General features: G+C 37.9%; 1 protein-coding gene across 2 annotated transcripts in view; it reads right to left on the bottom strand.

Moving 5' to 3' along the window:
• Positions 1–1,751: 1,751 nt before the first annotated feature.
• The window catches only part of NUDT4 (nudix hydrolase 4), a 28,053-nt gene continuing 16,530 nt past the window's right edge, over positions 1,752–13,274 (bottom strand). Inside the window, exons 3-5 of one of the 2 annotated variants that reach the window (XM_082280661.1) lie at positions 9,089–9,133; positions 6,482–6,569; positions 1,752–5,418 (exon numbers count right to left, since the gene is read on the bottom strand). In XM_082280661.1, coding sequence (XP_082136787.1) covers positions 5,216–5,418; positions 6,482–6,569; positions 9,089–9,133 — 336 coding nt within the window. In that variant the 3' untranslated portion in view covers positions 1,752–5,215. The remainder of the gene's footprint in view (positions 5,419–6,481; positions 6,570–9,088; positions 9,134–13,274) is intronic. The other variant, XM_082280662.1, reaches the window with a different exon arrangement.

Raw genomic sequence — 13,274 nt, forward strand, 5'->3', positions numbered from 1 at the left:
ACATAAAGAGATGGATGCCAAGTGTGGCATGTAACAGAAGCATTTTCATTATTTAATTTTTTAGGAAGGTAAATATAAATTACTTCACATAAACTCATCTCTGACTGGAGTACTTGTTGCAAGGTTGCTCCAGATACTCTGATATAAGATGGGTTCTTGTCTTCAGAGCTGCATTTAAGGAGTATTTTTGGTTCAGGCCTAATCTGCATCTTCCTACCTAAGTTGTCTGCCAAGGCTTGCAAGATCATTTATAAATCTGAAATATTTCATGTATGGTGTTCAGTTGTTCCTTGCTGTAGCAGGTGTGCTTGTCTCAGCCTGAATACCTGCTGTGCCTTAAGAAGAACTGCTGCTGTCATTTTTCCCACCAGCTACTCGTGAGTAATACAGTGTTCTTCCAGGTAACACTGGAAGGCTTAGGCTGGATACTGGTAAATTTATGGAAGAGTGTCTGTGGTCCCATGCACAATTATCAAAGACTAATCTCAGAAGACACAGTAAGGTGATTCTAATGGGGTTTTTTCTTCCTTCAGTTGCTGTGGATGTTTGTCTACCTTATTCAAAGACAGGTTGCAGGAAAGAAGGAAATAATTAGGAGAGTGAAGCAGTTGAATGACAGCAAAAAGGCCCTTAGTACAAGAGCCTTGTTACACAGTCTGTCTGGGTGTAATGGGCACTAGGCTACAGGTAAGCCAATGGCAGGGTAAGTGCACAAGGTGATGGTCTTTGGCTAGCATCATGCATTGCTGTTGATGCTTCTTCATATTGCTCATCAATCAGAACTGGTGGTAACAAATGAGGGAAAGCTGTTGGGAACCACTGAGCTACTGAAGGCAGTGTGGGCCATGAGGCAGGCAGCAGCTGATCTGACTGCAGACACATTCAGTGGTCCCTAGCCTTCCTAAAATGGCTCTTTGAACTGTATTTCATGCTTATTTAAGGACAGAAAATTGTCTGAGAGCATTGTTTGGGGTGGTGGTGTATAGCTCATAGCAATCAGATTGTTACAAGCAGGACTATGCCTGTGATTCCTGAGTCTGCAGGTAAGAGGTGACACCATTCCTTAGGAGCATTGTCCTAATATGGATGTGCTGTTTCCAGCACTTGTCCCAAGGAGGCAGTGCCACAGCCACACTGAGGCCTGAAGTGTTTAAGGAGGGGTAGTTTAAAAAACCCCCTAAGATTCTTCAGTTTAAGCTTGAAGATCCTTATCATCTCTCCAAGACTTGGGAAAGTCAATCATTCTGCCTTTCCTGCCATGTGTTGGGCTTTGTCACACCTCTACCACTCTTTGTGTCTTATAATGCACTTGATGCATGGAGATATGGTGGTAAGAGCCAGACATGGCTATGGTAAAACTCTCCCTAAGCTGTGAAAAGAGGGAGGTGTGGTAACTGTCAACATGCCAGAAGTCATGCTGAGAAGGGGAACACAGGAGCTGCTTACCATAACAATGTGGAAGAAAGCAGGTTCAAAAACAAGGTAAGGGGAGGTAGGTCTGTAGCAGCAGGCTGAGCACTGCACCAATTTCCAAGCTGGGGCAGGCATTGGACGTGTGTGCTTTTGGAGAGGGCGCATCATGTTAAGGAAGAGAAATCTATTATTTGGAACAACTAGCTTGGTAAGCTTGAGTGCAAGGGTGAGGCAGGAAGTAGGAAACATTAAATTAAACTTAAGTGTAGTTCAGATGGGGTTGAAGCCTTTCACACAATCACTTCTGGTGCAGTATTTGGAATGGAATGACTACATCATTCACAGGACTAATTTAGATTTTATTCTGGTATTTTTCAAATATAAAAAGTCAAAATTCTTACATCAATCTTTAAAGAAAATCCATGCAAGCAGGTCAAAATGTTTACAACTTAATTCCCTTCCCACTCCCCCTTCCTTTCAGTTTTCACTTCACAAACCATGCTGGTAAGTAAACCAACTGTCTGCCCCTCACAGTTTTTTTCACAGCACGTTGTTAACAGAACAATGCTAGTCTAAGTCAGGGGTGCAGTAAGCACCAAAATAAGATTTTTCACTTGAACAGCCTCTCTGCAATACCTCAGGATTTCTTGTGTTTAAAAGCACATCCATTTTGCTTAATTCTGGCTCCATGTGATTTTAAACTTTAAGGCTCTTTCTTTGATACCACCATAATGTAACTCATAAGAATCTCAAAACCTGTCAGCCAGGAAAAGCAGCAGTACAAACTAGACTCTGACAAGTGCAGATGAGAACCTGTCTCCCTTTTTCCTCTGGAGAACCAAATGGATACATTGTACAGAATTTTTGGCATGAGAAAAATCCCAAATTTGCTCTGAAATAGGTTTAGCCTATCTAACTAGAGATTCATGTAAAAATGAAATACTTTTAACATTTAAGTTGATAGGTAGTAGAAAAAACTGTAGCCTTCCTATTCCCATTTTTACAACTCTTTCTGTTGGAGTTTAGTGTCAGATTTCATTAGTACTGAAGCCATACTGCTGTCCCTTTACTACAGTTTGTTCCCTGTTGCAAAACTGAAGTGTCTTTAGTTTACATTTGCAATTCATAAAACATTTCTCTTTGAAAGGGGGTAAAGTCAAACTAAGCAATAGAGCTTCATTCTGAAGGTTGCATAGAGACTGAAGAGATTTATACAACAAATGCTGTTTAAAAAAAAAAAAAGCCTGTCTGGCACTACTGAACAGCTCAAATGTGTGTGACCAAAAATATTTATAGGCAATCAACTGAGTTTGTTAGCAACAGCAATACTGTACATTTTACATTATTATCAAATACATAATTCAAGAGTTACAAAATAAGATCATGCATTACCACTAAATCTCATACAAGCTTGGATTGATTTCATTCCAAGAGTCTGAAATGGAGACAGAGCATTTTTTTTTTTTTTTAGTGAATAAGAACTCAAACTCTGGATTCTGTTTTAGCTTTCATGGATTTGGTATAATCTTGTTACAAGAAAACCTAAGTTTGCTCAATTTAAAGTGTTAAAATAACTACTGAACAAAAAAGTGAACATTAAAGTAATCAAAAAAAGGGAGCTAAATGATTCATTCTTTTAAAGGCAGCTTTGGAGCCAGAGGTACCCTTCCACCCCATGAGTAGGATTTTAACAAAGATTAGACATTCATCATGCTCAACCCCACTTTCTCCTGTTTCACCTGGCAAAGCAGCATGTGTGAAAGACCATTCAGTTTAAAGTAGTGAGCTGAGCAAATGGTGTCCCAGTCTGGCACAAGTTCAGTGTAAAGTGGGCATAGCCACGTGTGCACTACTGAAATAGCAACTCTCTGTCCCTGGCCTCCCACCTCCTGACTGAAAAGAGGGGGAAGCTGTTGGCAATACTTCCACCCTTAGGTGCACCTGAACACTTGTTTGTTCTTTCCAGTTCTGGAAGTGACCTGGACAAGGAGCTAAGAGGGATGGAAAGCAGTGTCCTACCCACTGTTTCAGAAGTCTTCAGCTTTGTGGCTCATGCCTCTTGTCAGTAGTATTTATACTTCTTCAAAGAGAGCAGCATTAAGAGATCAGATCATCTGTCTCCCTAGTTTCACTGCATTTACATATGGCACAAGATTGTTTTTCTAGGAGTAATTTGTGGCAACAACATTTTTTTCCTAAAAAAGTGTAACAGCACAAAAAAATTCATAGCAGCATTTTACACAATTTGTGTTAAAAAAGTAGAAGTTAACCATTTGTGTATTGAGTAACAAAAGGTTTAAATTACATTTATTTTCCATTTTACACTCACTATTTACTAGTTGGACTATTTACAAATGTTCAAATGTTGTATAACAGAATGAGCTTTACCCAGAATAAACTTCACATGTGAGGTAGTGGTCTACCTCAACCTGTTTTGGCTGGATATAAAGGAGGTACAGTTGGGTTTAGATCCTAGAAAAAAATTCAGAAGTAGGATGTTCATGTGAATTAGATTGTGTTCTTGTAGAAGAAACCATGCACACACACACACACACACAGAGAGAGAGTAATCCTATGGTAAAAACATTAAGACCAACAGTGGATTTAGTTTTCCTCTTCTTGGATGAAAAGCAGGAGAAAATAATTAGAACAGGGAAGTTGTCAGCTGTACCTCATTTATTCCAACTACATTTTTACCAAGAGGCCAGCTTTTATTTGAAGAAGTATAGTAATTGATGTTAAAACAGTAGAACTGAAGGATTTAAGAATTAACTTAAAATTGGGGGTTTCAGCACACTTAATAAGAAAAAGGAGTATTATTTCTCTACTGGTGTAATAGGTATCAACACTCCTGGCCCAAGCACTGGGGGCAGCACTACTGGCTCCTGCAGGGCAAGGCACCTCAACACATGCTTGCTAATAGACACCTCTGCAACCCAAGGGTGCCCCCTGGTTAACTCTTACTTTCTTTCCTCCAAACAATTTTAAATTACAACAGACTGCAGGAACACTATATGAGATGTTTCTAATTGAATATTAGAAGTTTTTGGAACCTGCGGTGTAATCACACCATGAACAAAACATGTATCAAGGTTAAAAGGAAAAAAAATAGGGGGAAGAGAGATCTACAATGTTTTTCACTCAAATCTTCTGACAGTTCATCAGCTGACCAGGTGATGAAACAAAAGTCTTGTGGATAGTTTTGGTAGCTGCAAGACAAAGTTATTGTTCTTGCCCTAGTTATATGTTAAATGAAGATTGCATAGGACAAGGCAACCTTTTGGGTAACTGAGGCAAGCAGTGCTTAGTGTTGGTATCCTTAACTCCTGGCAGGCTGAATGGTTTAGTGCTTTATTGTAGTCACCCTTGTGCATCTCTGCCTCCAACACATCCATTTACCCAAATGCTGCCGGCTTAAGGTCTTAGCACTTCATCTCTGGATACCAAATAAGAGTTTAGTATAAGACTATTTGCTCAAGCTTTAACTACTGACTAAAACTCACAAGTTTTGAATAAGCTGAACACCACTGAGATGCATATTTTATTTTAGCAGATATGGAAATTTATATAGTCAAGTTTTTTTTTCTAATGGCCTATTAAGGCATCTTAAAAAAATCCCTATATGGCTTTGGTTTGCTGAAGTACTATTTTACATCATTAAAAGAAAAAACATGTTCAAATAAATTCAACATTATGACACATTCACATATTTCACTTAGAACTGACAGTTAATACAGATGCCTACATGTGATCACAGATGTCTCCTGTTGTGATGACACGAATAAAAAGGTAATCCAAATGTTTATCTCACAGTAGAGGGCAACCCAGAAGTCTGTGCAGAAGTGACATATAAGGAGTTATTATCTGGAAGAGGGGGAACCACAGAGTTTCCATTAGTGGGTGAACAGCTCAGTTTCAGTTTTTCCAAGTATTCTGCATGAACAGGCTTGTGACACTGAAGGACCTTGATTGCATCTTCTACTTTAAACCATTCTCTTTTCCTTCCTGAATGAGTACAATCCACAAAGAACAGAGTTACAAAATTTTAACAGCACTATTGGTTGCTATCTGCTTACTCACTTTTTCTCAGTTCTTTAGAAGTTGAAATTGTCAGGCAGAAGAGTTAATGAAAAGACCTTGAAAGAACCAATGAACACAAGAGATTCACTCAAGCTTACTAAAATGCAACTCGTAATAAAGCCTTTCAGATAACTCTCTTGAAGCAAATGCTGGACAGAAATTCATGTGACTCTTTATATGCTCCAAAAGCCACATCTGGTCATTAGACGAAAGTGTGATATTATTTAAATGGCTTGATACTGCCATCCTACATTGTCATGCCTAGCAGAAAACCAATCTTTAGACTGAACATGCATGCAGGAAGAATGGCTTGGCCTGATTTCAAAAGCCATGTTCCATACTCAGAATATGGATCCAGATATGGAGTGACTCAGGTTAGCTGTAAGTTTTAAAAAATAGTATACCCTGTATCAGAGATATGTTTATGTAAGTTTCAAGACTTAATTTTACTAAGATCAGCTTAAGACCATCTTACTTTTACAAGTCAGTCCTTTAAAATGTGAGGTCTCTGAAAATACATATACCAGGTCAATGATAGTATTGTTAAAAGTGGGATTAATTCTATTTTTCATTTGGTTTTACAGCATCACAAATACTATGCTTGAACATATATAAACCGCTTAATATCAAGGACACTTTCAAAAGCACCCTAGAGTATCAGGCAGTAAAACATTCTACTTTATATGGAAAAAGCAATTTGGCAGTATAGTATTTGGCCTCTCAAAAAATTACAAGCTGTATCCCTAACTAATAATGATATTTATTCTATCATAATGTTGTATTAGAGTATTCTAAGTATAAAAGTAACACTATGTTGGAAGCAACCCTAGTTATGTATGTATTAAAGTGTGCAAGAACAGCATCCCTTGACTTTTTCTAGAACATAATTAGTATTCCCCCTGAATTATAGAAATTGCTTCAGAAAAATGAAAATAGTTTGCTTAAAACATTTTTAATTGTAACACATAAGGACAAAGAATTAATTTACCTATATTAACTGAATCCTCCCAGTCTTCCAGTATTTCCGTCACAGTAAGAACATAAACGTACGTCCTATGCTTCCGATCCTGGTTCTGCTTGAATATTAGAAGTAGAAGTTTAAGTTCTCAGCTAAGTAACTTACAGACTTACCACATCTATAAGATTAGAAACTACTTATCTCTAAAGAATAGTTGCCAGCAAGCCTGGCGTTTATTTTCACTAAACAAACATCTGCACTTAGGAGATCCAAAATGATGGGAAAGCAAAAATTTTATTTGAAACAGCTGTTCTATTTTCCCAGACTAAAAAAACCCAACCAAACCCAAGACAACACAAACAGTTTTGAAGATTGTGAAGTTCTGACTAAAGTATGTTCTTGATCATCCAGCTAAATATTAGAAGTTGTCCACTAGTACTGCCCAAGGTAAGTAGTGGTACTTATCTTTTACATATGTTGTAAGCTACCACAGTAGACCACATTTGCTAAAACTGTTTCCACAACTCATTTCTTCGATGAAAGGTCATTTAAAAAATCCCAAACACTTTGCAGGATGGAACCACTGCATCATGTGGCCATGTCATCTACACAATGCCAGCTATAAAGTTTCACTCCGTGAGTGAAGCAAATTAAATAGCCTACTCTTGCAATCATGACAAATACCAAAATCATTGGCCATCTGCTCATTCAACAGGTTTGCCACGATGGCAGCACTCACCACTTGTTTAGAAGGCATGTGTTTTGCAGAAGGCAGGTTAAATACAGACTCTGACAGAGGTATCTGCTCAGGGCAAGGCCACTATGCTGCAGCCCATCCATGCAAGGTTGGCACAGACTTTACTCTCTGCTACTCCAAAGCAGGCTAGTGGCAGTGTTTGAGGTGCTACCCAACCAGTCAGACCCTCCTTTCCCTTGGAGAAGAACTGAGCTCCTAAAAAACCCTGGACCATCTACGATTACAACTATGTTAAGAATGAGGAGGTGTTATGGCCTAGCTCCCCTAACAGATGGTTGTATCCTTGTGCCAATAACCTTTCCTATTTAACTGTTTCACTGCAAGCTTAATATAGTTTTGAACTGTTGTGCTTTACTAGGAAATAATTCTTCAAGAGTTCTTGGTCAGTATCACCATTAAGGATAGATATATTTATAACACATATCCTTTCTGGCTGTAGTTCTAGAGTAAGAAGACTCGGCAGCAGCATTTATTCCCATCTTCTCTTAGTTCCATCCCCAGGTCATAAGGTGTGGCCCCCTCAATGGTACTAACAACAGTTTGTGGGGCCCTGTTGTGAAATTAAAGTAGGGCCTTGATTTAAGTTAGAAGTAGCCTGGAAAAGTGACACAACACCAACTTTTCTCTCTTCTGGTATAGCTGGTGTAGATGGCTTCAGAAGAACATATCTGAATTACCAATGAATCATCATGCTTTGCAGCCCCTGTCTTAAGGCAACAACATGATAGATATCCTGGGTTTTTCTGATCTGAGCTGGGAAATGGAAAATACTTTTGTAGACTAACCAGTAGAGTTAAAACACAGCCAAGTTTTTAATGTGTAGGACCATCCAGTTCAACTCAAACCCAAAACATATCAGAAAAATGTAAGTACTACTAACTACAAAGCTTCAGGAGCTTCTCTAATTGTGTCATGCCTTCCATACTTCAGACAATGGGACACATGACTAAGTAACACTTCACACAGGAAATCCCTGTCAGGAATGCACTGCCTCTAAAAGCTGAGTAAAGATTTGCATGTAGCTGAGACTAAAGGGTCTTCCACTCAACATAGAGCACAACATGGTAACACTGGATGTATTATGAGCTGAAGACTACTAACACTACAGTCTGCTCCTGTCTAGAACCTGAGCAGAAGTGGGCAACACCAACACTAAAATGCAGTTCTAGCTAGCATGTGTCCTTGCGCTGTCTGTAGTTCAGAGTCTGATGTTTATATTATCAAATAGATGGTTTTAACTACATGGTTTGCTAAAGGTTGGATTTATCTGCTATCCAAAGCCTTGGCCTTTTTTTAGTGAATCGAAGCCATAATGAGAATTCATATACAGACCCATCAATTTACATGTGTGAAAGCTGACAAATTACTTCAGCAAAATCTAACCAGGGAGGAAAAGTCAGAAGAGTGCCTCAAAGAAGGCTGGTGTAATGTTTCAGAAATCTTAAACCTATCAATGATTTGGTTTTTAGGTTTTGTTTTTGTTTTTAACATCTAGGTGTTGTCCAAGTACTAATTTAATCTTCCCAGTAAAGGTCCAAAATGACCTGGAATTAGCTCAGTTGGTCAGAGCCTGGTGCTGCGTAACACCATGGTAATGGGCTTGATCCCTGTACAAGACAAAGTGAGTTGGACTCAATGATCTTTGTGGGTCCCTTCCAACTCAGAATATTCTGAGATTCTGTGAAACTGGTGTAAGTACTTTGAACTCTTCCTATTCAAATCTTCACATATCATGTAACACCTGAAGTCCTGTCTAATGTAGCAGATCTAATAACACTGCAAAATTATAGGTAGGTAATACTAATGAACTTAACTCTGATGTTGCAGTTTTATCAGTTCTCACAAACCATTGTTTTTAGAATGTAAAAGAAATAGCTCACCTCAAATATCCCAAGTAGTCTGCCTAGCTTTCCCTTTACTCCAGCCTACAAAACAAACAAACAAACAAAAGTGTTAGCATGGGGTATTAATATAAAAAAAAATAAAGTATCTGTACCATCCTCCTATATTAGCATACTCCTCCTTATTAGGGTTATTTAAGTGAGAGTTTTAACTTCAGTTTTAATTAGATTGTGCTGTACTATTTTTGGAGCTTCTGGTTTTAGACTCCTTATGAGTGTTAGAGTACAAAAGCTTGTCCTAATGAGTGGATCAAAGAATCCATAAATCTTTCAAGGCTTCCATCCAGACCAAATAACTTAAACATTTTTAGTGTACTGTATTTTTATTAAATAGATAAATGATACCCAATACTGAAATAATCCAGGAAAATATATAGGACAAGAGAATTTGAATTAGTATTAGAATTAATCTAGAAAAGCAATCATTGAAACTCCAGTGCTGTTTTACACAGAAACTTATATTTAAGTTTTCAAAATACGATAATAAATTAAACTGTAGGTTATTGCATGGGTCTTGCAGCATAATGACTTCATGTGTGTTGGTTTTTATATCAAACTAGCTTTTGGCATGTAATATAAACCCCAAATTTACATCCCCAATTCTCTGCAGTTTTTACCTGTTTTTCTAGCTAGTAACATTAGAAATGGCTTTCAGTTCAGAGTTTTACTCCAATATTTTAAAATAATCCCTGTGTGTATCAGCACATACTTTGTGACTTTTATCAATTCAGATAAGGTGGTCATTACTTTCTACTAAGACTCTAAGGTTTGCTTTTCCAAGTGTAATATATAATGCCTCTTCCAAGGGACATTGCTTATGATCATCCCTATGACAGACATAAAGGCACATGTTGCCTACTGGCAAAGCCATATTTAGGTTGTTTTTGTCTCGTATAACCAATATTTAAAATAGGGTTTCTTAGTGCTAAGATGACATTTTCTAATCTTCAGTCTTTGCTTCCAGCCTTAGCCAAAGACAGTTATCAGTGTCTTATGTCTTTATATAAAGGACCATATGCATCTTAATTACATTTTAATGACTAACTAACAAATAACTGGGCAGGCTTTAGCAATAAGTCTAATCGAAGTCTTACAAGTGATGTTTTCTGTGACTGTCTTTTTAAAGAAAGCAGATGGCTGGTGTTATTTATTAAGCCATTTTGATGAAGGAAGCCTGAACACAGCCCATGCAAATCATCAAGGCATTTTGCTTATCTAGAGCAAGAGCTAGACCAAAGTTAATGCAAAACTACATACAATATTGTTTGTTTGCTGTGATGACTGAGATACCTGTTAGATCTCACAAAGCCAAAATACACAACTGGACCTGATAGATAAGTGATCAAGCAGCACATTAATTAGGAAAGTGACAGGCCCTTATTTTGGGCTGAAAGAGTAAGCTATGACACAACAGGCACTAAAGATTGCTTGTGCTCTATACTGGGTAATGAAAAAGCATTTAGTAGCCAAAAAGAACATGTTGAAGAAATGTTTAAGTTTTACTGATGAGTCCCAATTTCCTCAGCATTACAGTATCATTTCAAAAAGAGAAGCAGAATCTGTAAGAGTACAAAAGTATGTTGCTTTCCCAATTTTTGCTTCATTTCTCATTCAGCACTATCTAAGAATTACCTATCCTTAAGACTTCTACTTTGTAGAAAAGTGAGCAACTAGAAAAAGCAATTTCCCATCATTCTATTCCATCAAAATAACAATGTGCATCTGTGGGATTAGCCTTTTTTTTTTTAATACTTCAACCCCAAGTATGCAGCTTGAGCTGCCCAAGTTTTGTAATTTCTGTATTTATTCTCTAAAGCTGCAGCACAGGACAGATTAATATCATTAAAGATATGGCTTAAGAGCACAACAGTGAAGCCAGTACAGACTCTGCAGGTTTCTCAAACATTAAAAAAACCCTTTTCTAAGTACAAGGAAATAGCTCTAAATGGGCCTAGTGCTCAACCAGAGGGAGAAGAAAAAATCCCCGAACACCCCCTCCAAACCAACCAAACAAAAAACCACCCAAACCAAACAAGAAAAAAAAAACCCAAACCCCCAAAAACCCAGACAAAAAACCCCCACAAAAATCAATCCTTCTCAGCCCCCAAGTCCAAACAACTGCCTCTCCACCCCACAACCCCAACCTCCCCTCAAAACAAAAAACTTGGAAGATTTTTAAGCTCTCTTAGAAGTCCTGGCCAAAGCCTTAGTTATGTTACAAAGATTTTTGAAGGCAGGTCTATGGCAACAGGACTGTTGAAGGACAAAGAAACTCATCAATAGATGGAGGAAGGCTTCTCTGAGATGCTAAGTGGGAGTCTAACAACTAATGTTTAACACATGGCAAAACTGCCATGACCAGCTAAGTTTACTGATATTGAATAGCTTTCATAGAGAAGTTTGACAACTTATTAGCATCCCATAGTTACAATGTGAATTTACCAATGTTAGTTTAAGTGGAATTTACTTAAGTTTCTTTTTTCTCCCTCCAAGCAAATCTGTGGTTTAAACAAATACACCTGGCTGGCTAATTCTGAATGAAACTATTAGAAACACTGTATTACATCGAGTGTAAAAATTCCCCAAAGCTTGAAGCGAAGCTTTGGTGCAACCAGATGTTTCTACCTAAATGTGATTATTGTAACTGATGCCTAGTTACTCTCTAGTCAAAGATACATGTTTCTAAAATGTAACATCATGCCTGCATACAGCAGTGTATTTTGAATCACTCAAAAAATACGAAAAGGTAGTAATTCAAAGTCTCATTATTTTTTCCCTCAAAATAATATTCAACTGAATAATCTTCATAGTTTAAAAAGTACCTTGATTTTGACAGTGATCTTTTAAGTGCTTTTGCTGACAAGAACATTTCCTTCAAGTTCTTATCTTAATGTAGTTCCTTCAAAATGTGTCAAAGCTAAGTGCTAGAGGACCCAGAAATGCATCAGCTTTATCCCCAGAACACCAAATGAAGTTCCCCCTTTTCCAATGCTAAGCTTCTAATCCAATGCACTGGTTAAATTCTAGACTTTGAACCATTTTGCCTCTTGTGAAAACATACTTCTTCCTTTGGCTTTTATGTACCCATGGCTGTTAGAATATGGTTCTTCAAGTAAACAGAATCCTATAGGCCTCTATAAGCATGTAAGACCATCTAAACTTTGGGATAAAAGCCTGAAAAAACCCAGCTTTCTTCTGAAAGACATTAAATGCTACACTTCCCCAGAACAATTCTCTAAGGAAGTCTGAGTACTATGCAAATAGGACCTCAGATCTGAATCTTACACGTGTATTTTAGCATTAGTTTAATCCAATCACGGGAGAGAAAACTATCCACTTCATCCCATAATCATTCTGGCCTGGAGGTCATTCCTGCTGGCAGCTGTAGAGGTACTGCAATCTCAGATTGCGTGCGTCAGACTTGCCTGTTTCCTGTAGATGGAGCAAGAGTCATGCTGCAGTTCAATTTTTAAGCTAACAGTCTACCAGGGCAGAAAGTTACTTAAGATCTGAAAGATCTGAGTTATTTTTAACTCTGGGATCTGTAGGATAGTATTGTAGCCATTTTAATGTCTACACTCCTGATGGGATGGTGGCAAGACTACTCCTGCCCCATTTTTGCATACTTTTATAAAAAAAATGTTTGACTACATCTACCTTAATCTTTCAGCAGAGAGTGTGCTTTATTAATTATTTTTGCAGTGTCTAACTAGTTCTAGTCTGTAGCACCCGATCGTTTTTCAAATATTAGATGCTCACTGGAGCTAATTCCTCTATTTCCTGTGAGAGATCTTCAATAATATAACTGCCATTGTCACTGTTGCAGCAAATTAATCTTTAGGATCACCCTCTTCTTCTCAGAAGCTACACAGAGCTTCCCCACCAAGGGCTGGGGGAAATTGCATATTTTCTCATAGGCATTTCTAAATACTACTAATTCAAACAAAGCAAGAGTCTCTGTTTTTTGTGAGATGGAGCAAGAAAAGGGAGTGGGAGGGTGCCCCTCCATTTACAAGGCTGGGCATCATTGGCTTGCCACTCATTTGTGTTATATTTCTTTGAACAGTGCATGTGCAGACAACTCACTTTCATCTTTCGTGCTATGCAATTAGAGACAAAGCTCCAAATTCATTAATGGAGTAGCTCCTCATTTGGATGAAGTTCA

The sequence above is a fragment of the Coloeus monedula genome, assembly GCF_965178545.1.
Source record: "Coloeus monedula genome assembly, chromosome: 4".
NCBI classification, from domain to species: domain Eukaryota; kingdom Metazoa; phylum Chordata; class Aves; order Passeriformes; family Corvidae; genus Coloeus; species Coloeus monedula.